Source organism: Mesoplodon densirostris, chromosome 3 (genome assembly GCF_025265405.1).
Source record: "Mesoplodon densirostris isolate mMesDen1 chromosome 3, mMesDen1 primary haplotype, whole genome shotgun sequence".
Lineage (NCBI taxonomy): Eukaryota > Metazoa > Chordata > Mammalia > Artiodactyla > Ziphiidae > Mesoplodon > Mesoplodon densirostris.
In genome coordinates this window covers 105,489,190-105,514,457 of record NC_082663.1, presented here as the reverse complement: position 1 = coordinate 105,514,457, position 25,268 = coordinate 105,489,190, and the positions used below count along the sequence as shown (strand labels likewise).

General features: G+C 41.9%; 1 protein-coding gene across 1 annotated transcript in view; it reads left to right on the top strand.

Moving 5' to 3' along the window:
• The window catches only part of ZNF608 (zinc finger protein 608), a 102,787-nt gene that overhangs the window by 40,481 nt on the left and 37,038 nt on the right, over window positions 1-25,268 (top strand). The window contains exon 2 of the mRNA XM_060091895.1: window positions 1,293-1,548. Within this exon, the coding sequence (XP_059947878.1) occupies window positions 1,293-1,548 (256 nt within the window). The remainder of the gene's footprint in view (window positions 1-1,292; window positions 1,549-25,268) is intronic.

Genomic DNA, 25,268 nt, shown 5'->3' with positions numbered 1-25,268 from the left:
CTCTTTTTGTGTGTGTGGTTTTTTTTTTTTTTTTGACGAACAAAGACTATATAATATTATGTCTGTAGCCAGACGTGGATTTCTTACAAACGTTAACTGAGAATATATAAACAGACGAAGATGGCATTTTACCAGAACAACCTTCTCTGTGTCCTTTTTACACATCTAATTTGTTAGCCCAACTGATAAAACACATACGGTATCATCTCTTGTGTGTAGGTGGTGTCTCTGTGCAGCCTGAGGACATAGGTGATCTGGAATCCTGGTGCAGACGTGCTGTGTGTTTGGCTCTTTCACATTTGATAACCTGTCAGCAGGGCCAAAGCTATTCCGTAGCAGTCACAACAGGGGTTAAATGGGCGGAAGGAATGAATGAGTCTGTTGACCGTCTACCTACTTAGTACATGCATAGTCTTTGGTCTCATTATGGCCTGACTCCTAAACTTTTTGTGGTGAAGGACTCCTTTGCTTGCTCTCCTCAGGATCGGGGTGCAAAGGAATTATTGTACCACAAGATCTTGTTTTGGCTGTCATTTCTCTTTTCGGACATAGAGAGGGCTGCTGAGTCTTGGTCCAACTCATCAGGAATCTTTGTTGAACCACTGAAGGATTTGCGCATTGGAGAAACTCAGATTCTGTTGAGCACACATGTTTATTTCTCCATTTTGATGAATTCTGCCAAACTTTGCAGTAGAACACTTAGTTAAAAGTTAATGCTTAATACATGCTAATAATATCCAGTTTCTGTGTTTCAGTGTGTGTAATCAAATTTATGTATTTTATATATTTGGCAGAGTAGTTCATCTATTTTAGTAGTGATTTAATTCATTATGGTTTATAAAATACTTTGAAAACAATTTTAGTCCATCTCCTGTACTTGAATGGCCAGTGATGCCTATATAGGTATTTATTAGAGTTTCTCCTTTGGAAAATACTGTAGTGTTGAAAATACGATTTCACGACAAGTGGGAAATAGTCTTCATTTGGCAAAGCATATTTCATTCACGTCTCTGGAGGCTGAAGGTTGTTAATTGGTGAATTTAGAAGGACCTTGAAGGCCTGTCTATAGCACAGGAAGCTAGAGCTCCAATGTTTACCTTGTGTGTCATGAAAAACAAAAATGCTTATTTCTATTCTGCTTTGTATTTTGGCACCATTAAAACACTCAAAGCGTATTATAATTGCAAATGGAATTTGGAATGGTGATGTATTCTGGAAGTGATGTCAACAGATTGCATTGAAAAGAGCTCCGAGCATGCAGCACCACTGCAGTAAGCCTGTCTGTCTTTCAGGTTGACCCCCTGTTTACAGTGCCAGCACCACCGCCGCCGATTTCCAGCAGTCTCACGCCTCAGATTCTGCCCTCCTACTTTTCCCCATCTTCATCCAATATTGCAGCACCGGTTGAACAGCTTTTGGTTCGGACTCGTTCCGTGGGTGTCAATACGTGTGAAGTTGGAGTAGTGACAGAGCCAGAGTGTCTTGGGCCCTGTGAACCCGGGACCAGTGTGAATTTGGAAGGGATCGTGTGGCATGAAACAGAAGAAGGTAAATACAATTTATTTTTATCTATTTTCCCATGCCCTCTTCCTCATGATGTATGTGTGTCCACCTGTAAGGGGACTTTGCTGTGTGGTATTCAGAGAGGAGAGAAAAGTGGTTTCTATGCTCTCTCGATCTTTGTTGAAATAAGAGCTATGTTTCTCTTTTTGTTCATGGCTGCTTTTACATTCATGGTCAGTGTGGTGTACCTCAAATTGGTTTTCTGCTTTAAGCGCTAACTTGGAAGGCCTGTGAGAAGCAGGGTGAAGGTTACCCTTTCTCCTAGGAGGTGTCATGGAAATCAGAATGGGACATAGATCTCAAGTTCGTTTCCTTTTTGGTTTGCTAACAGATCTGTCTCTGTGTGGGTGTCGTTGTGTTGTTGAGGCTTATATTTCCCTTCTGAATCGACACAGGGTTCCTGCATTGAGCAGGGGCCATTGCTGTCACGTGACGGTGGCTGGTTGGTGCTGAGAGCTAATGAAGCCAAGGTCAAAGGCTTGAGCCCCAGTTGGGCCAGTCGGTTCTTTTCTATGGCTGGAAATGTACCACCTTCCCGGCCCCTTAACCCAGCAAGCCCTCTGGCAAGTGCTATTCATTAGTCACAAGAGAACCCAAGGTGCAAGAGAAATGGATCAGGGTGAATGTCTCATTGCTGTTGGAAATACACATCAGGTGTACGTCGTACTGACAGTGGATCCAGACCATGGTCGGCCACATCTCATATGATCATCAAGTAGAGTGTGTTTCAGATGGCCAGTGTCCCTGACAGAGGCCAACAGATAATTACAAACTGAATATCAAGGAGAGAGCTGCATTGCTCCACGGGGGAGTGAGTAGAGGACAGCACATAAGAAAGAAGCATGGCCCGGGGTGCACCAGGGGACCAAAGGAAAAAAAAAAACACAGGGGAAACATTTTTTCCTCTGAGCTGGATTGGTCAAGGATAAGGAGATGACTGCTGTCGATATCATGGTCTTTCGGGAGAGGAGTTCAGAGCAAGAATAAGGGTAATAAGAAGGATCTGAGACACAAAATCATTGTTTAGGTTCCTCTATATAAGGGGGAAGAATTGAGGGCTGAAACTCAAAGGAGAGGAAGTAAAATATATGCTCAAGAGGCTGAGTGGATGGGAAAGGAGAATATATTGGGGGTAATTGTTGGGGAAGAAATAGTTGGGAGAAAATAGTTAAGAACAGTGACAAACTAGGGAATGAGAATTAAAAATGAAGACTGAAAATCAGGCGACAGGTGTAGCACAGTGGTCAGAAGGCAGAAAACAGCCCAAGCTGTTTCAAGATAGGAAAAAAAAAAAAACTTAAGGGGAAAATATTTGAATTCTACATATTACATTGAATGTACTCTTCTTGTAGGATGGGTTTGGTAATTCGATTAAAGATTTTTGTGGATAGCATCAGTAAGGAAAAAGCAAGATTGAATTATGTAAGAAGCGACCAGAGAAAGGGAATGAAAGCAGTAGATACGGGGAGCTCTCTTATTTGCTCAAATAGAACTGAGCAACCGTTAAAATTTACTCTTGGTTTTAGAAATTTGGGGGGTTTTGGGGCTCCTCCCTCTTTGTACTTTTAACTGGAAAGCCATTTAAAACAGAACTACGCAACCACATTGGGAGGAATTGATGTCAGAGGAGCGGGAATTAAACCTCTCCCGTCTTGCTGGCCTGTTTAGACCCTGTTCAGTGCAAGAGGTCCATGCGGGGAGATGGCTTCTCCCTCATTGCCCGTGGGTTGTGCACCGTGCATCTTCCCTTAGATTTTCCCTAGAGCAGAAGTAGGTGGATAAGAGCTTCAGACTGGCATCTTGGAGAGAAAAGTATAGAAAAGGCATCAAGACATTAATAAGGTTAATTAGTAGAGATGACTTTCAGGAGCAAAAAGATTTTGAAAGAGTAAGGCTTAATTCCCATCAACTTGAAAATCAGATTTTCTTGTAACTTGGATAATTGACTCCTTAGGGTGGAGCACTGTCTTCCCTTTCCTAGATATGACTTGGTGCCCATCTGTATAAGGCTTGTCGTGATTTTATTTATTCCAGCAGGTGATAGGACAGGTTCCCGCAGTGTGACCTTCCTGCATGGTAGATGTTGTAAAATTAAATTAAAAATGAAAGATCCAGAAAGTTTGTCGTTCTGGAACAGCTACAAGGCTTGGGTTATTTTTCACCGTGCTTAGGAGTCTGCTGGGTTTTGCCTTTTAACCTTGGCCTCTAATAAAAGGTGGGATTATTTAGGGGGGAAAAAATCTGTGTTTAAAAACTATAGCAGTACATGAATTGATCAAGAATTCTGATACTCTGGGCATGTGCTTAGAGAGCTTTCATCATCATTATTATTTAGGAGTGATGTACATAAGTCCTCCCCATTTTCCTCCTGTTCTCTGAAAATCCGTCTCCTAAGTCTGATGTAACTGCTCTGATCCACTGTGATCCATGCATCCCTGTGGGTGGCTTCCCTTCATTCATACGGCAGACCAGTTGCTTTAGAAGCTTTTGAGGCACAGCAGTGGAGCCCTCAGCAGCTCCAGCCTCCTTTGAATTGCCTCACATTTTCCAGGATTTGGAGTGTGTGGATATTTACTGTGGTGACAAGAAGGAGATGGAGCTGTTAATAGAGTTATTCTTGCTGAATAAACTAAACTTCTGACCTCCGTAGAATTTAAGAACTCGCCTTAGTAGAGGCCTGGGTCATTATATGTGTGTTTAATGTGTAACCATTTTCAAGAGCATTCCGTTTGCATTTTTTTTCGGTACAGTGTGTGTTTAAAGCTCTTGTACCGATTTAAAAATTAAACCCACTTGACCATTAATTTTTCCCTTTCGGGAAAAACAAAGAGAGAAACAGAACAAACACATTTGGAGCCACTTATTTGGCAGAGCTAAAAAAAGATGGATTTGGGGGGAAGTGAAGGGAAAGTAAGCTGTGGCTGTTTCTAGTATAAGTTTTCCCTAACAAAGAGCATTTGTAAAACTGTCAGTTGCCTTTGACTAATGTCTTATAGATTGAGTTGAATAAAATCTCTTCCTTCGTATTTTCGTTTTGAAGATACTGTATAACTGGTCGTGTTTTTCACAGACCCAATTTATGTGCATTCACGCATATGTGAAGTGTGTGTGTGTGTGTGTGTATGTGTGTGTGTGTCTGTGTATGTGTCTTAAGATCCTAGAAGTCTTAAAAGCTCCTATCTGCAGTCTTTGGGGGGAATATTGAGTGTACTTGTAATTTCGTTGGAAGGTGGTAGGAACAGCAGAACTGGAATACGAAATCCCCACTAGGTACCTAATTGTTTCTTATGCTTGGAATTCCTCATTTGAGGAGTGTTCTTTTAATCCCACTTTCCCGCTTGTATTACTGCCAGTCCATGAAGTCCTGGTTGCCTAAGAACCAAACTATGCTTCGGAATAAAGTGTTAGGAGAGGAGTTCCCTCTGGAAATAATTAGTGGGTTTCAGATCATGCTTAATAGTAGAGCAAAACTATTACTGCATTTGGATGTATAGTTATTCTACTCTGATCTTTCTTCTTTAAGGTGAATGCATAGGAGCAATGACGTATTGTACAAAATTACTCGCAGATGTTAGAAAGAATTTCCTTAGCGTTTCATTCCTGACATTTGGGACACACATGCCAGTGTATAGTTATTTGTTTGAAAATTTGCTCTTTTGGGGAGGGAAAAACAAAGAAAACATGGTGTATACAGCAATGTATGTAAATACCTATGTGTTGAACTTGGCTTTTTAGCTTTCGAGAATGTGTTTTCCTTTTGATTCTTATTGAATCCTGTTTCTTACTGGTTTTTTTTTTTTTTTTTTTTGCCCACCCCCAGAACATACTTGTTTTGGTTGGGTCCATTATTCATTGTTATGACTGTTGTTTACCACAGCTCTGCCATTCTGTCCTTAGGCAAAGCCACCGAAGAAAAGGAAGTGAGAGAAAGAAAACTGGTGTTTGCCAGTGATAGTGATGTCCTTTTAAACATCTGTAGGTTAGAGATAAGTGGTTCTCAACTTTGTGCCTGTGAATCACCTGGAGAGCTTTTAAACCATGCTGATGCCCAGGCACCATTCCCAGGTATCTCCATGGTCTGGGCTGGCAACTTGGTCTGGTTTGGTGACCTGCCATTGGTGTTTTTTCATATGTCCCCAGGGGCTTCTAATGTGCAAACAAGAATGAGAACCATTGTCTCAGGGGAAAGAGGGGATGTCCTGGCCCTTTGCAAGCTGCTCAACTTTTTCCCTTTAAGGAAGTCACATGTATTATTGTCTCATTTTCTCAGGTATGACATGGACAGAGACACCTGCCATGTTTACCTTACAGGGTAGATAATGTCTGTCAAGATGCTGTAGTGTGACAGGTGAGCATAGCTGTTTAATGACTGTGCTAATGAGAAAGAGGGTTCAGCTTTGATCCTGAACATGAACTCCATATAGGTTTTGAGGGGCTTAATGCACAACTAACTGGTGTACCGCTCGTCCTAATTTATTAGTACGGTGGGGTGGACCTTAGTTTGTTTCTCCAGTGAGCCAGACACTGTGACTTCATCTCTGTGTGGTCTGCTGAGTTATTTTTGAAATAGTTCAGAAACCCAGAGTATTAAGGAAAGTTGATAAAAGTAGCAAAATAGAAGACTGTACTCAGAAAACATTGAGAGTTTTCAGAGGGGTTGATGGGAGTACAAATGATGACTTATGAGAAAACACCTAGTGTGAGAGGAAGAATGCTTGTTTATGTCAGGTCCTTCACCTGATGTTTTGTGTGTTTTCTGAGGAAAGAAAAGTGATCTTGAGAATTCATGTTTGGATTAGAGAAGTAAATGATTCTTTTTTAAACCATCAGAGATGTTCTTAAATTCTTCTGCTTTTTCTGCATCTCCAAAGTCATAAAGAGGATAGTGTTTGTGCAGTAGAGGGAGTTTCAAGCTAATTCATTAAAAAGCAAATGATCTACATAATTGACCACCGATCTCATTTTTGGTATTGTTATTCCTATTCTGCAGTACTTACTTACCAATCTTTTTGAAAAGAGAACATTCTTTTTAAATCTTGATTCAAGAGATTAAGTATTAATCCAAGCTTACTTTGTATTTTTAGTAACTGAGCATGGAGTTGGTGCAGTACTTTAATGATTGAAACACTACTGTTTGTTGAGATAGTTCCCAGTGATCTTATAAGTTCAGCTTTGACTCACAAGGGGAATAAGATGCCCACTTTCACTTCTGCATTTCATTACCTGCCATACCAGTGATGATTACAACTGTGCAGTGATGGGGAACTTTAAGATGGCTGATGGGCAGGCTCCCTATCAGCACTGTGCTCAGTGGAGATAAACCAGCCCCTAGGATGTGAGTTTGGCAGGTGAGTGTAGTTGTTTAATCACTGAGCTAATGAGAAAAAGGGTCTAGCCTTGATCCTCAGCATAAACGCCACAGAGGTTTTGAGGGGCTGAAAGAACTACTAGTTACTTCCACTCTGTGTATCGTGCTGGGCATGCTTGCTCCCCCGTCACCTTCCTGGGCCATCTTGCAGTGGTGGTTGCTGATGAAAGTATGGATTGTTTCTTGAAATTCATCACCATTGGTGGTAGAGCAGCTCAAAGGATGCCCCTTCCACAGTGTACAAGTGCTACTCATTTTCACCTGCAAAAGGCAGCCCAAATAGAAAATCAGATCCATATGTTTGCTGGACCATATGCCAGTTTAATTACCTCTGATTATTCTGTGTACAATGGTGAAAATTTTTTTAATAAACTAAAATTCGTTTGATGATGTATATTATAAACAACTACAAAGCTCATATCACAATTTTTTTTAAAGAGTACTGAAACTAATATTAGCAGCTTCATAGAAAAATACAGAAGGTAAAAATGGAGGCGAGGTCTTCTCATAGTAGACACTCAATAAAGATGTGCTGACTGAAGGAGAGAGTAAGGAAGGGAGGAGGGAAGCATTGTCTGGGCCATTTTCCTGAGTTTTGCTTTATGCTTTCTTGGACCTGTTTTATGCTTTTCTGATGAGGTAATGTGGCCAAAATCTGGATATGATGAGTGATTGTGCGTTGCTGGAGAGCCATAACACAGACAGTCACTTCACCTCTTGTTATTGTGAAAAATAACCTGCTATCAGGTAGGATTCAGCTTAATGTTTTTGGATCAAACATTTGTTCTTTTGTGTTATTTGTATATGTATTTTGGTGGTGACATTAGGTGTTAAGTAATGAAGTGGTAAGTTTCAAACTCACTGTATTAAAGGCATTTTGTTTCCCCTTTTGGTTGGTTGATATTGCAGCTAAATATAGTCCTGTATGTGAATACAGAATGTAAAACATTTTAAACTAAACTTTTCTTCGGACTAAGGTGTATATAGTAAAAGATTTAAGAAGTTGTCTTACAAGATTTGTGGGTGTGTGGTATTGTCCTGTGTGCTTGTTTATCTTTTCCCTGTAAAGGAGTTGGTAAAAAAAATCTGAGTCTTAATATTATAGTGACTCGGAACTGAAGATACTATTTTCTAATTACAAAATTCACACAGTCTCATGGGTTGCAAAGAATAGCTGTTGGCCCATCTGGATTGAAATATGAATTAAAATATTCCATTGACTTTTTAAAATACAATTTTTTATAGCAGCTTCTCGAGCTATAATTTACATAACATACAATCCATCCATTTAAAGTGTAAAACTTGATGGCTTTTTAGTGTATTCAGAGTTGTGTAACCATCACCACAATTAATTCTAGAACATTTTCTTTACACTCCAAGAAACCCTGTATTCATTAGCAGTCACTACCACTTACCCCAGTTCCCCATTTTGTAGACTTTTACATCTTTGTCCTTACCTGATTCTTTGCTGTTTTTATGTGTAAATATGCGTGTTTTATGGATAAGAGAAAGGCTTGTTGAGCATTTACTCTGTGCCAGGCACTGTGCTGGGCATGCTTGCCAGGTAATTTCCTTCAGTCCTCAGGACAAAATCCAAAGTGAGCTCACTCTTATTATATTTTATTTTATTTTTTAAAATTTTTATTGGAGTATCATTGATTTACAATGTTGGGTTACCATGTTTTAAAAGAGGAGACTTAGAAAGGGATTCACCTGTGCAAGGCAGCACACCTGGTGAGGGAATTTGAACCTATAGTGGTTGGACTCCTAGAGCCCTTGCTCTTCACACCTCCTCCTGGGTGTTCTGGATTTCTGTCACTGCTCGAAAGACCCTGTATATCTCTCAAAGTGCTCTTTGGAGAGAGGGAGTAAAAAGTGATGTAATAGCTGGAGTTTTTATTTTTGTGTGTGGAATGATAGGAAATTCTTTATAGGTCTAGCGTCTGATTTTGGCAGGAGTCATTGAATCAGCTTCAGCTGGGTTGCTGTATACAAACCATCCCTTTCATCCCCACTATGCTGTAAGCTTCCTTAGCGCACAAATCCCATCTGTTTTGTTCACTGTTGGATCCCCGGCGCCTGGCACAGAGTAAGTACGCCATACATATTTGTTAAATGTTGAGTAAATTCGCAAAACAAAGTGATATGGTCTTGATACCTGTTTAAGTTTGAATAGTGTCGCTTTCTACTCAGGAATATGCTACTTTTAAATTAAGTTTGGCCTACACAATCTGGAAAATAGAGTTCCAGAAATCTACTTTGTCACTGATTTTCTTTAAAGCCATTATAAAAATCTGACAATGTTTTTATTGTCTTTCAACTTCCAACCTTGCTGTTATTAGACTTATTTCCACAAAAAAGGAGAAACAAAATATTTGGCGTGCTTCGTCCCTTCAATCATTTACATCCTCAATCTGGTTTTAATTTTTTGATTATAAAAGAAATACATGGCTATTTTAAGACATTTGGGGGAAAGAAAGAAAAAAGAAGAAAAAAATCTTCTATGATCTCACTATTCAGGCAGGTACTTCAATTTGTTGATTTCTTTCTTAACTTTTTAAATATCTATTTTAAAAAATGTAATGGAGATCATTCGGTAGTATACTTTTGAATATTTCTTTCTCTTCTTTTAATCCTAACATTAAAAGATAAGCATTTCTGATGTTATTAAAATACTTTCTAAAATATATTACATTGATATAAAATATTACATAAAATGGGCGCAAAAGTTTTAAATTCCTCTCATGGCAGCTATTTACATTGCCTCAACTCCTTAGATAGCTGTCGGCACTGCGTCTTTGTGCATGAAGTTTTTGTATTGTTTTATGGACTTGCGAATATTATGCTAGCATCAGTTTTCAAGAAGCAAAATTGCTGAGTCCAGGACACAGGCGTTTTTAATGCACTGGAAGACATTAACCACTTAACCACTTTCCCAAAAGGCTGAACCGGTTCACACTGCCTGGTGGAGTGCCCTCCTCTCTTACCTTTCCCAACTGTGGCCTCAGTGACATTTTGATGACAAAAGGCATGAGGTTGTAAGACCAATGCATAGCTTGCAGTGCCCATATCCAGGGTCCTGTCCTAGATAGAATGGGAATGGGACTTTCCCCTTGTAGTAAATATCAAAATGGTCCAGGCTGAGAAGGCAGGTGTGCAAGTGAAGTGATGTTCCCAGGAGAGCGTGCCGCCGGGGCTTTGCCTGGTGGAGGGCTTTGCTCTGGATGGAGGGAGCTTCAGATTTCACTCCTGCTTGTGTCTAGAATGACATTTTACAGCTTTTTTTTCTCCCAGTGAAAGAAGTTAAAGAGACTTTTAGATCTGAGGAATTCAAACACCCAGGGGAGAAAATTAGCCTGTCAAGCCTCCATTCTGAATTGGTAGGAATCTAAGTCACTCATGTTTCTGTCTCTGCAAACATCTTTCTTTTGGGTTCTTCTTCAGAATAAGAACAGGCGAAGGACAGGATCTTTATAGGAAAACCTTTGCGCCGCATGGTTTGTTGATAACATATAGCTTGTCACTTGCCAGATGCCGGCAGTTTTCGGATTTCTCTGTGGCACACTCCAGCCCTGCCCTGCCCCCAGCATTCCATTTCCTCTCATAGCCCCTTCCCTTGGCAGCCTCTGTGTATAGACACAGCAGGAGGAAGAACTATCCAGGTAGTTTTTAAAAGTAATACCTACCAAAGCATTCCCATATGTACCCAGGCCTTCTGTTTTCAGAGAAGTTAGGCTAATATTTCCCAGGCAAAAGCAAACTAAGCTGTAGGGAGAAGGAATAGCATAAATTGCAAAAAAGCTGTTCTCAGCAAAGTTGGGAGAATTAGGCTTATGGGCACAATTACAGAGTAACCAGTGAAGTCTGATGGAACAGCCCGGAGACCCAAGAAGGGGGTGGATAAAAAGTGATATGAGAGGCTTCCCTGGTGGCGCAGTGGTTGAGAGTCCGCCTGCCGATGCAGGAGACGCGGGTTCGTTCCCCGGTCTGGGAAGATCCCACATGCCGCGGAGCGGCTGGGCCCATGAGCCATGGCCACTGAGCCTGCGCGTCCGGAGCCTGTGCTCCGCAACGGGAGAGGCCACAACAGTGAGAGGCCCGCGTACTGCAAAAAAAGAAAAAAAGAAAAAAAAAAAAGTGATATGAGGTAGGCAAGACCCTTACTGCTCACTTGATAATTGCTTTTAACTGAATAGTAAACCGAGCAATTATGTACTCACCACACCCATATACACATATTCATTTCCTAATGATGCCTTCTGACTCAAATATATATTGGAGACACTTTCGTAGTATTGCAGTCCTCGGGTGTTAGAAGTATGGCTGTTTCCTTTACATGGCACATGACACATTTGGCAGGCCTGAACACTTAAACAGTTTTGCCCCAGGAACTTTACATTGCTCTGCCAACACCATATAATTAGCATCTCATTTATGTGGAAAACTCCTGTAATTAGCCCTATTATTCTTCTAGAGAAACTGGGGTCCAGACAGTCTAAATAAAGTGACTGTGTACCCTTTCTGGATTTCTAGATTCTACCTAAAATGATCAGCCTTGCCTAGTTCTAAGTCTGTGTTTGTTGATGTATGTGTGGATGAATATAACCAGTTATTTTAAAAATATGCTAAAAGGCAGATAAACATTTGCTTGTCAGTTTGAGGTTTTGACTGAAATGTGGGAACTCAATTCGGCTTATAGAGGGAAATGTTTTTTAAAAATTTAATATTCACCAAATATTTTTACAAAAATACCCCAAATGTCATTTTCGACTCCATATTTCCTAACAAGAAAAAAAAAAAAAAAGGCCCAGCACTTCCCATGCGTCAGAGGCGGTACCACATGTTCTTCTGGCTCAGTGGGCAGCCTGTTCCCGCCAGCCCTTCAGGGGCTCACACGTGCATCTGCACCGTTGGTATGTTGCCATGTCGATGTCTTCTTGGTATCCACATTGACAGACAACTTTTGAAGGAAGTCAAGTTGAAAGAGCTGACTACGGAGAACATTTAATATGTCTTATTTCGCCTGAGTAGCAGCAGAGACCGACTTGTTTAAAGAGAGCCAATGAAGACTGCTTTCCACCACTTTCTGCAGCTTCAGGAGAAGACCCAGTAGCCAGCCCTTCAGGATATGAAAAGCCACCCAGTTCCAGCCAGTGCTCTCAGAGAGCTGCTTCTTACCAGCACCTCGAATATATACATACGGAATTCTTTCTAGTTCAAACAAACCTGTAGAGGGTGGATGCTGGAAGAGGAGAAGAACCATCATTAGGGTCAAGGGCATTGGCTGGGCGCTCTCTGAACCTGGAACCGGGGTGGCTGCAGTAAGCAAGCATGTGAGAGGAGCTTTGAGTTCCAGAAGTCTTCGAATAGTCAAGGGCAGACAAGTTAGGAGGCCGTAGACCGGAACTGGGGCAGGCTGCTTTGCAAAAGCACTAGTGCCACGTTGTTGTCTCTTCCTTAAGACCTCTGCTTGGTAGGGGGACTAAAAGGCATTATACATTCACAGGGAGTTCTAAAAAATGTTAAGTGCTAAGTGAAACAGATGACCCGATTAGGGGAACGGGGGGTCAGTTTTCAAAGAAGCAGAATGCAGTGAGCTACTTAAAATTATATTGACTGCACATTTATCTTCAGTGATTCAGAAGGAGACTGTTAACCTCAAACCCTCAGCCAGTTACTAGAGAATCTCTGAAGTGTATTCCCTCTAGGACATCTCACTTTATATCTGGCTTTTGAATTAAATACCTTCTAAAAGTAAATATCATCAGTCGTACCAGCCCACCTTGCATTTTCTTGCAGTAGCACATTTCCAAGTATGGAATTTCAACAAAGCATAACATATGTTGAGTGTGACCATTAAGTATTTGAGGCCGTGGTTAGCATCACCATCCTCATTTTCTCAAAGCGAGGAAAATGGAGTCTGGGGAATTTATGACTGGGGTGGAAATCAAGGCAGGGTCTAAAGGAGAATCAAGTGCCACAGAGTTCCAGTAGCTTCAGTGATGGCGTGGGAGGAATCTAGTCTTGCCGACATACCCTCACCTCAAGGTTTCAGAAGGTTATGGGCTGGACTGTACTGATCCCCTCCTCTGAGGAGTCATTCAGCTAACCCAAATTCTCTGGAGTCTGTGTTCTGTCTCGTTGATAAGCCCTTTTTTCTTCACGTTTGACTCTCACCCTGATCACTCGTGATCAGTAGAGTCAAGCTTTATACTACATTTCACCCAAGGGAGATGCAGATCTCTGCCAGAGGGGTAGCCACCCTTCACTTGGGTACATTTACTCAGGGTAGACCTTTGCATATTTTGGGAAGTAGAAAGAGAAGTCTGGTGTTTAAAAAGGAATATTAGGGAATTGTCAGGGAGCCGAAATTTGTGTTGTTCATTCACTCTGCAAATTCTGGCAGCTTCAACTTGTTATGATTCAGTGTTTGGTGTCATTGCCCTGTTTATTTCATTGTGATTATGAATGAAAAGTGACAAGGGATAGCAGGAGTGCCAGGCCTGTTGGTAAGCATAATGTGATTGATTAGAACCCAAAAGAGGGTCAGTTTTCAAAGAAGGCAGCCAAAGCCTTTCTTCTATTGCACATGAACTTCTTCTTCTTCTTTTTTGGTTACTTGAATAGTGAAAAGTATTTAGAGTGACAGTACCTGAATAAAAAAAAGTATGTTGAGTGGCTATGTGCCTTTATAGTCCCCCATGATAACTAAACAAAAGGAACATTTTTATACTTCATACAAAATACTGTGTATCAAGATTTTCTGGAAGGGCACAGTTGCATAAATCAAGAAACACCTGTAATATTTTTATTAAAAATTCTCCTTGGGCTTCCCTGGTGGCGCAGTGGTTGAGAGTCTGCCTGCCGATGCAGGGGACCCGGGTTCATGCCCCGGTCCGGGAAGATCCCACATGCCTCCGAGCGGCTAGGCCCATGAGCCATGGCCGCTGAGCCTGTGCGTCCAGAGCCTGTGCTCCGCAACGGGAGAGGCCACAACAGTGAGAGGCCCGCGTACCATAAAAAAAAAAAAAAAATTCTCCTTTATCCTCTTGGCTGCAGTGGTTCTGATACCTGTCCATTTAGCAGATTTTTTTAAATGTATTGTTGCAGAACCCTCAAGAGTTCTTGGTGTTGCAGTTTGTGTCGGCTACTAGACAAATGGTTTTTGAGAAAAGATGTGTGACTAAACCACGAGAAAAACAAGATTAAAACATAATGGTGTGATTGCTATTACTCTGGGGATGCTAGAACGTATTGGTCTTAAGAGCAAAGGGAGACTCGTTGAAAGGAAAAGGAAAACTGTGTGACTGTATCTAATAATGGTAACTTCCACTTCCCACAGTCCCCATTTGTTATAAAAGTGTACCTATATATAATGAACTAATGAAGTTCTTTGAGAGTGTTTGTTTCTTCTTCAGCTTTTCCTAAAATAGCTCTTGTTCACTGTGAAAGCTAATGTATTTACATAAGCTAAATAATATGATGTAGTTCAGAAATGCCTTTGGACTTGTAGGGAAGCTTGACAAGGTACCAGGGAAAACCAGAACCCTAGAAAATAGCACTAGACCAGGTATCAAGAGAACCGGGGTGTTGTCTCACTTTCCTCCTGTGTGAAAATGGGGGGTGGGGTTTAGAGTACATCCTCTCTTGAAGATACCTGAAGTTTGGGGAGCAAAGGAACATGAATATCTTAGAGTGTTCTTGCCAGAATTATTTTGGACTTAAAGGATCCGGAACAGAATTCTTAGGACACAGCCTTGATGGTATTACCCTTAAATCACCCTCTGGGTTAGTGCCAGGTTCTGTTGAACAGGTAGGGGTGGCCTGAGTCTCCAGAAATGAATCTGTTCACTCATATCATTTATTGAACTTTTAGCAGTTGTGCAGATAAAGTGGAGTCTGGTCTGAGTTTGGCTGACATTTATTTTATGCTCTGATACACTCCAAGGAAGAAGGAACACGTTGAAGATGTTATCTGATAAGATTCCTAAAAGGTGGAATCCTCACAATTTCATTAGCAGGTTTCAAGCCCTTGGTCATTTGCCTGCTCAAGGTCCAACAACTTCTAGCTCTGCTCTATCTACAGCTGGTTAAGACTCCCTAAAATGCCCAGATGACTGCTGTGATAATAGAGAATTGGTTGGATGCATGAGAGTAAACACATACATGTAGTTTAGTTTAATTTTTCACTTTTTTAAAAATTATTGAAGTATAGTTGATTTACAGTGTTGTGTTAGTTTCTAGCATATAGCAAAGTGATTCAGTTTATATATATATATATGATATATATAATGTATATATATCATATATATACATGTGTATATAATTCTTTTTCATTATGGTTTATTACAGGGTATTGAATATAGTTCCCTGTGCTGTACAGTAGGACCTTGTTGTTTACCTGTTTTATGTATAGTAGTTTGTATCTGCTAATCCCAAACTCCTGATTTATCCCTCCCCCACCCCCTTTCCCCTTTGTTAGCCATAAGTTTGTTTTCTGTGTCTGTGAGTCTGTTTCTGTTTTGTAAATAAGTTCATTTGTGTAATATTTTAGATTCCACATATAAGTGATATCATGTGATATTTGTCATTCTCCTTCTGACTGACTTCACTTAGTATGATAATCTCCAGGTGCATCCATGTTGCTGAAAATGGCATTGCAGTATTTCATTCTTTTTTATGGCTGAGTAGTATTCCATTGTGTGGATGCGCTTTCCATGTACACTACATCTTCTTTATCCATTCATCTGTTGATGGACATTTAGATTGCTTCCATGTCTTGGCTTTTGTAAATAGCACTACTATGAACATAGGGGTGCATGTATCTTTTTGAATTAGAGTTTTCTCTGGATATATGTCCAGGAGTAGGATTACTGGATCATATGGCAACTCTATTTTTAGTTTTTTAAGGAACCTCTATACTGTTCTCCATAGTGAGACCACCAGCTCACATTCCCACCAACAGTGTAGGAGGCTTCCCTTTTCTCCACATCCTCTCCAGCATTTGTTATTTGTAGACTTTTTGATGATGGCCATTCTGACTGGTGTGAGGTCGTGCCTCACTGTAGTTTTGATTTGCATTTCTCTAGTAATTAATGATGTTGAGCATCTTTTCATGTGCCTATTGGCCCTCTTTATGTCTTCCTTGGAGAAATGTCTCTTTAGGTCTTCTGCCCATTTTTTGATTGGGCTGTTTGTTTTTTTGTTATTGAGTTTTATGAGCTGTTTGTATATTTTGGAAATTAATCTCTTGTCGGTTGTATCATTTGCAAATAGTTTCTCCCTTTCTGTAGGTTGTCTTTTCATTTTGTTTAGTTTCCTTTTCTATGCAAAAGCTTATAAGTTTGATTCCGTCCCATTTGTTTATTTTTGCTTTTATTTCTTTTGCCTTGGGAGACTGACCTAAGAAAATCTTTTTAACTTTTAATCTGATTATACATGTGTATAGTTTAAAAAGCAACATAGTTCTCCGAGGCCCATGACAAACCCAGCAGTTTCTTGTTCCACCTTTTCCTCACCCAGCTCCTTCTTGCCTGAGGCAACTAACTACTTTCAACTCTTCTCATTGATATTTTTCTCTCTATTTTGAAAGCAGTTGTTTACATGGCTATTTCTTATATTTCAGTTTTAGGTTTTTTTGTATTAACTTCTTATTATAGAAGATGATTCAGCTCTCTTACTCCCCTCCCTCCCAACACAAAAGACAGTAAAATGTCTTCTACTGCCTCCCATCCTCCCAATATAGTTATGAGTTATCTATTGCTGTGTATCAAATCACTCCAAAACATAGTAAGTTAAAACAGCGAACATTTATTATCTCATAGTTTCCATGGGCCAACAATCTGGGAGCAGCTTAGCTGGGTGCTTCTGGCCCAGGCTGTCAATCAGTCTGTGGGACTGGGGCCACAGTAAACTGAAGGCCGGACTGGGGCTGCAGGACCCACCTCTCATCTCACTTACTTGGTTGTTGGTGAGCTTTTAATTCTTCAGGGGCTGTTGAACTGACCTTAATTCCCTGCAGTGCCCCATGAGCCTCTCCATAGGGCTGCCCGTAGCATGGCAGCTTATTTCCCCAGCAAGACCCAGGAGACAGCTAGCCCAAGATGGGCTGGAGTCCTTGTATAAATGTTAGAAATGACAACTGTTCGCTTCTGCCATTTATTCTAGTCATAAGAAGTGAGGAGGTCCAGCTCAAACTCAATCTGGGGGAGGGCATCACATAAGGATGTGAATAGGAAGAAGCAGGGTCTTTAGAGGCCAGCATAGAGGCTGTCCTCCACAAGAAATTTCGGGTTAGGTCAATATCCAGTGTTAACGTTATCATGACTATGCATATATTATTCACAACACAGCCATGTACTATGATTACCCTTCTTTCCTCATCCAGCTTTCTCCCTGGAGGTAATTGTCTTGTTTTTTGTTTGCTTAATGTTCTATGTGCCCATCACTAACTCACCACAAACTATCATGCCAGCATTATAAACTGCCTCTCAATTTGTTGCAGTACATCAAGCATTTCTAGACACTGTATCTTTCGGGGCAGTCTCTCTGGAGTCTTCTGATCTGCTCCGATCTGGTCTGATAGCTCAGGCCTTATGTAGAGGTATGAAAATCAGAGCTTTCTCTCGTACATGCTGAAGATTCATTCCATTTGCCCTTTAGGTTGGATACCCTATTTTCTGGGTCTGTGTACTCTTCTCTCTTGCTTTTTTGTCCCTTCATTCTGGTGAAACACGTCTCCCAGTAGCTTCCCAAGAAGGGGTTCATGGGAAGTACAAGTTTTGAAATCTTTTTTTTTTTTTTTAAAGCCACATATATATATTATTTATTTATTTATTTGTTTGTTTGCAGTACGTGGGCCTCTCACTGTTGTGGCCTCTCCCGTTGCGGAGCACAGGCTCTGGACGCGCAGGCTCAGCGGCCATGGCTCACGGGCCCAGCTGCTCTGCGGCATGTGGGATCTTCCCGGACCGGGGCACGAACCCGTGTCCCCTGCATCGGCAGGCGGACTCTCAACCACTGCGCCACCAGGGAAGCCCCAAGTTTTGAAATCTTGACGTTTGAACATGTTTTCCTTCTACCCTCTCACTTGATTGATAATAGTGGCTCCATGAAGAATTGGTTAAAATCATTTTCTCTCAAGGCTCCATAACTTTGAGCCACCCAGTGTTGTCTTGGACAAGTCCAACACCGTCCTGATTTGAGGTCCTGTTTGATACCTGCTTGTTCGCCCAACTCCCAAGACTTCGTCTTTCCCTTGTCCCCAGCATTCTGACATTTCTCAGTGACATCCTTCTTTAATTTGTTGTACTGTACTTGGTCCTGTCACTGGAAACGCAGGCCCTATAGGGTTGGAAGTTTTGTAGATGTATTTCTTTGGAAAGGATGTAAAATCTGTTTCTGTGTTCTCTGTTTTTGGAGCTCCTTTTATGTAGAAGTTGAACCTCCTGTATCCATCTTCTACTTTTCTCATCTTTTCCCTCCTTTTTCAGATCTCTGGCTTAATAGGTTTTCTGATTTGGGGAGATTTTCTCAACTTTATATTTCAGTTTTTACATTGAAAAGGAGATCCGTTCTCCTAGAATTTTCATTTCTAAAAGCTCTTATTGTTACTGGAATTGTTTCCTTAAAAGCCTCCTATTCTAGTTTCATGAATGCAGTGTCTGCTCATTTCCCCAAAGGTATTAATTACCCTCCCTCTCTCTTTCCTTCCCTTCTCCCCCTCTTTTTATTCTCTTAGCATTGTTTTTTCTAATTTCTCTTAAGTTCCTTTTTTAGTTTGTGTTTGTTTTGGCCCCTGTCTTCAGTGTTGGAGATTTTCCTCAGATGCCTGACGTTCCTTCGCTGACAGTGAATGTTATGCTAAGAAGCTAGTTTGAGGTTTCACATGCTTGGGTGGACCTTTTTTTTTTTTTTTTTTTTTTCAGTATGCGGGCCTCTCACTGTTGTGGCCTCTCCCGCTGTGGAGCACAGGCTCCGGACGCGCAGGCTCAGCGGCCATGGCTCACGGGCCCAGCCGCTCCGTGGCATGTGGGATCTTCCCGGACCGGGGCACGAACCCGTGTCCCCTGCATCAGCAGGCGGACTCTCAACCACTGCGCCACCAGGGAAGCCCATGTGGACCTTTTTGATGGTGTAGGGAGGTCTGGGTAGATCGTTTCTCTAGAGATCTCCCAGCTGCCTTTTCTCTTGCTTTGATCAGTTTCCCCAGAAAAGCCTTCTCTGATTTCCTAGCTACCAGCTTTTAGGGTACCCATTTCAGGGGAAAATGGGTGAAGGTTTCACTCTCCATTGTATAAAAAATCTCATCTTCCTGTTTTCTTAGTAACTATGATATTATCTCCATTATACAGATGAGAAAACTCTTAAAAGAGGCTTAAGTTCCTTTGTTGAGTTTTCTTGGTAGCTGCCGTTTATTTCACGGCCTGAAATTGAGATAACTTCAGGTGATTTGGAATGCGCCGTCATAGCAATCACTTCTATAGAGAGATCAAGTCATTTAATTTATTATTGTCATGGTTTACTTGGCCTATTCCCCCACCCCCCGCCCCAAATTGTGGCTTTAGTTATGCTTGGTTTTCAGACAGACTCTAAGTTTGGGAACTTAAAACAGTGGCATATAAATGAAACAGCAAACCGCCTTTTTTGTTTGGCTATTCGTTATCTAAACAAAAGAAATTCAGTAGCTTTTGGAATGGACAGATTCTTCCCTAACCTCTGCTCTACCCACCTCCCTTCTGGGTCCTGGCCAGATCATTATTTTGGGCTTGAACTCTGTTCTTCTTATCTTCATTTAGCAACATGAGTTGTTCACCAAGCTGGTTTTTCACAAATTCCTTTCAGTGTTTGTAGCAAAACTCTTATCCCCCTGGTTTTGACTAACCCTTTAACATCTGCACCTCTAAGACTCTGAAGTTGAGACAGACCTCATAAGCACTTCCTTCTACAAAGAACAGCTGTGTTGAAGACACCTCATGAAAGCCAAGGTCCCTTGACCATGTCCTGTAGTAGAACCAGGCCCCAGGGTTATCTGGAAACACTCTACTCGCTTAACCAACGCACATGCAATTACTTGCATTTCCAAGTTTTTCTTCTCACCCTGGAAAGGAGCTTTTTCCTTTAGTCCACCTACTTTTGTATAATGAAGGGTACTTACCTTCTTTATTGAGCATAAAGACTGTAAAAGTTGATTGTAAATATCACATCCATATCTTACTGTGAGGCATTTTTTCGTCTGTCTGATGTGTGCATGTATCCCTAGTGCCAAGCACGTGGGTAAGCAGCCAGTAAATAAGTGTTGTCTGAGTGAATGCATGGTGAAGAGAAAGGAGGTCAAGTTAGCCCATGACTTTATTTTTTTAATTAATTAATTTTTAATTTTTGTTAGCGTGTAGTTGATTTACAGGGTTGCGTTAGTTTCTGCTGTACAGCAAAGGGTATCAGTTCTACATATGTCCATTCTTCTTTAGATTCTTTTCCCATATAGGTCATTGCAGAGTATTGAGAAGAGTTTTGCCCATGACTTTAAAACCACCCCCCTCCCCGTTGCTCAAACCCACGTTGGCTCTCACAGGGATCTTGTGGGGCTTTTGCACGGTTCTGCCGGTCTAGTCAATAAGGCGACAGGCAGTAAGCTGCAGGAAACATTTTTATATCCCTGAAAGTGTTATCTTCGAGGAGCATAGTTTGTAATATTGGAGTGAAAAGAAGCCTTCTTTGAGAGGATTGGCTTGATGCAGGCAAAGCTGCTAATTTGTTTTCAGCTTCAAGGAGATTTAGAGCCTTGACCTCCATAGCAGTAGCTCACGGTGGAATTGTTTTCCTGCTTCTTCATCTAAGTCTCCTGCACGACAGTAGGGAAGGCTGGACGTTTACAGAGCTGGCAGCAAGAGATTCTTCTTTTGCAGACAGTCGTGGAGATTTGTTGCCCGGGACTTTTCTGACTTAATGGTGTGCTCTTGGGAAAATACACTAATCTGTTTTCATATCTGAGGGCAACCACAGAACCTCCCATGGGAAGGCCAACTGGCGTCCAACTGGCTGGCGTCCGGTCACTTACCTGCTGGGAAGGGAAGCATCAGAGTGAAAGTTCTTGCCCACTCGCCTGAGCAGAGCTGTTATCAGGCCTGCCTGAAGTAGATAGCGTACAAAAACACCCACATCCAGCAACCAACGTGCGACGTCAGCAAATGCAGTCGGATTCGAACTTGACCAGGTCGCACCCAGGCTTTGCCCACCAGCTGGAGGTACGAGAGTGGGAACTGAGATGACAGCCCATTGTCGTGGAGGCGACACTTCCAAGATGTCCTTTCTGGCCCCTGGTTAAGCCCTCAGCCTGTTTAGACTTTTACAGGAACCCACCAGTGGTACTTATAAGGGGACCATAGAAACAGAAACTCTAGTGGGTGGTTATGTTTGTACACTCTTGGTCAGAACTTTCGTTATTATGTGGATTTCTACAGTTAATTCGATTACTTTTAGTCTTTCACAGTTCACTGAGATTTTGTCCCAAAGTGGAGGCGTTTGGGTACTGAGGGTTGAAGTTTTAGCATTTCTTGGTAACGCCTGGATCAACATTCTAGGAATTTGCTTCATCGATGCCAGCTTTCCTTTTCTGGCAATGGAAGACATGTGAATAATGCCTTCTTTGAAGCTCGAAGGCACACAATGAGCTTAAGAACTCTCTAATTGAACTTTACAAGCTGAGGGGGCCGTGTTGGACTTACGGGCTGCATTTGAACAAACTTCTAGTCACCATAATTTAGTAAGGGTTAGCTGCCAGAAGCCATGTGGGGCTTTATTTGATCCATTTATGAATTAAGAGCCTTCAGTAAATTAATTACCTTATATTGGGGCTAATAAAAGCTGCAGGATGAGAAGGCCTTTGGGTTCTTGTGTGGAGGGGGACCGGGACAGAGCTGCTTCCTGGTGTGGGAGCCCTTCCTGGCCCCGGGCCTTCCGAGATGCTGGGGGTGGGTGGGAATGGTGTTCGTGCTCTGTGTCCAGCGAAGAGGCATTGGAGCCACTTTTGGCTCTGCAACTGCGGGAAGGCTGTGCTTTATTGATCATAATAAGCTGTTCTGTCTTATTAAAGTTGCATCATGGAGTCTGGTTTTTAGGAGCCCTATTGAGACTTAGTCGCAGAAGAAGCGATTTGCTTGTATTTTCCGACAGTTAACAGGCCAAGCAGATGGGAGAGCAGACCTGAAATAGTTGCGTTGGCTGCCTGCCACCGGTCTGTGAATTTTGATTTGCATGGATATGTAATAGTTTGATTTTTCCCTTTTTTGGAAGTTCTTGCCTCTGAGCCTTGGGGAAATTAATCCTTGGTTTCCTGCGGAAGGCCCCCTTGGAAGCGAATGTTGCCAAGATGGGCCACACAAGCCCCTGTGCCAGGTTGGGCAGATCAGGACACCACCGGCCCCGTGTTATCAGGAAAGGGCCAGCCCCGGCGTCCCACGGCTTTTCAGGGAAAACTGCTTCCACTCACTATTTGCCGTGCGTTTTCAGGTGTTTTCCTTTTCTTCAGCTCATGTTCATCAACACACTGAATAACTGAAGAAAGGATGTTAAACTTACACTTCCAACGAGACATTTATATACAATTGTGAAATGAGCCAGAGCCGCATGTGGGCAAAGATGATCTGAGTTCTTGCTCAGTCAGTTTTAAAAACTTGTTTTGTTAAATATATGGAAAATACTATTTTAAACCCATGTGTAAGGTATAAAGAACAGCGTGAAAGCAAACATGTATTTCCTGCCACCTAGATGCAGAAATAGAAAATTGTAGTTTTAGGACCTTTGAAACCCCCCGATGGCCCTTCCTTCATCCCACTCTGCTGCTTCTTCTCTCTCTCTTTTTTTATTTTTATTTTATAGATATCACTCCTTTTTTTAAAAAAAATTATATTTATTTATTTTTGGCTGCGTTGGGTCTTCATTGCTGCACACAGGCTTTCTCTAGTTGCGGTGAGCAGGGGCTACTCTTCGTTGCGGTGCGCAGGCTTTCTCATTGTGGTGGCTTCTGTTGTTGCCGAGCGCGGGCTCTAGGTGCACAGGCTACAGTAGTTGTGGCATGTGAGCTCAGTAGTTGTGGCTTGCGGGCTCAATGGTTGTGGCTCGCAGGCTCTAGAGTGCAGGCTCAGTTGCTCTGTGGCATGTGGGATCTTTACGGACCAAGTATTGAACCCATGTCCCTTGCATTGGCAGGCGGATTCTTAACCACTGCGCCACCAGGGAGGTCCCTATACCATTATTATTTATCCATTCCTGTGCCCATGGACTTTTGGATTGTGTTCTTTGCTATTTCAAACATCCTCCATGTGAACATTCTTGTATGTGTCGCCTAGTATCTAAGCCAGTTCTTTTTTTTTTTGGCTGCATTGGGTCTTCGTTGCTGTGCACGGGCTTTCTCTAGTTGCATTGAGCAGTGGCTACTCTTTGTTGTGGTGTGCTGGCTTCTCATTGTGGTGGCTTCTCTTGTTGTGGAGCACAGGCTCTAGGTGTGCGGGCTTCAGTAGTTGTGGCTCGCAGGCTCAAGAGCACAGGCTCAGTAGTTGTGGCACACGGGCTTAGTTGCTCCGCAGCATGTGGGATCTTCCTGGACCAGGGCTCGAACCCGTGTCCCCTGCATTGGCAGGCGGATTCTTAACCACTGCACCACCAGGGAAGTCCTAAGCCAGTTTTTAAACAAACCAATCTACTTTAAACACTCTCCTGAGTTTTTTTTTTTTAAAGATTTGTTGTGCTAAGAGGGTATGCCACAAAATATTTCAGGTATTATAGATTATAAAATGACCATTTATTACACACTTCAAAGAAAGGCCTGTATTTACACGACAGTATAAAAGAACAGTAGCTTTATTTCTCTGCTCTTAAAAGTGGTCCAGATAAAAGTCCTCATTGATGCAAAATGCATTTCATTAATGTTTGTTAAAACTGCAGCTTGAAGAGCCAAATGGAATTTTAAGATCAAAAAGACAAACGAGAGCCAACAGAAAAGAAAACCAACGAGAAATACCTGCTTCATTTACAGGCGCTATCTTCACCTCTCCTTCCTGGGTTCATGGAGCATTTATTGTTTGCACTTGCCACTAGGTGTTCTGGTTATGTTTCTCTAGTGGCACTCACTAAAAGCCTTTGATGGCATCTCTTCAACCTCTATAAAGTTGAGAACACACTAGGTTCTCCATAAATATGTACCACTCTTCAAGTATGTCTTCCAAGAGTAGCCACGTTGAATTAAGAAGAACTCTGCCTGTCTTCTGTAGCCTCATCTTGCTGCCCAGGGGCTTTTGCCTCCTTTTTCTCTCTGCACAAAGCCCTCTTCTCCCAGGTCTTCTGCGTGGCCCACTCTCAGTGTCTGTCTTGGCTTAGATATTACTTCCCCAGGATAACATTCCTTGACTCCCATCCCCAAACTAACTTCTCTCCTGTTACTTTTGAACCCCTTATACTGCTCTATTTCTTCAAGAACTTAGTACCTAAAATTGTAGCTCCTTGCTTGGTTATTATGTGTCTTGTCCCACTTGGTATGTAGGTATGGAGTCTGTCTTGCTAACTGCTGTTTTCCAAGCCTGCAGTGGTAGCCAGCACTCGGAAGGGGGGCATAAACATGATTGAGTAAATGAATTTACCTTAAATAACGGATAGATTAAAGATATTTCTAAGTAAAGGATGGCTGTAGTCTCATGGAGTGTATCCTAGTATAGACTAGAGACTTTTAAGCAAGTCATCAAACTCCTTAGGACTTATTTTTCTCATGTGTAAAATAGGGTTATGGATGTAGTAAGTATAAAAACATGAATAGATATAAAATCCCTTTTTTAAAAATGGAAAAGGTGTGTTATTATTGTATGTATTGTTGACATTATGTAAACTGCCAGAGGCATACTAGCCCTTAAGGTTGTTGAAGGGAACTTGCATTGAGAGTGTTTTAGAGTTTTTCTATAGGAAAACACTCTTTTTTTTTTTTTTTTTTTTCTGTACGCGGGCCTCTCACTGTTGTGGCCTCTCCCGTTGCGGAGCACAGGCTCCGGACACGCAGGCTCCGCGGCCATGGCTCATGGGCCCAGCTGCTCCGCGGCATGTGGGATCTTCCTGGACCGGGGCACGAACCCATGTCCCCTGCATCGGCAGGCGGACTCTTAACCACTGCGCCACCAGGGAAGCCCAGGAAAACACTCTTTAAAGATAAAAGAACCAGTCAAGTTGGAAGGCTCCAGAAGACTACGTTTGTCTCAAATCCATGACCCCAAATCACCCTTAGTAATCTTCATCAAGAATCTGTCTGCTTTTACAATCTTGAGAACGAAAAACGGAGCTGGAGGACTCAGGC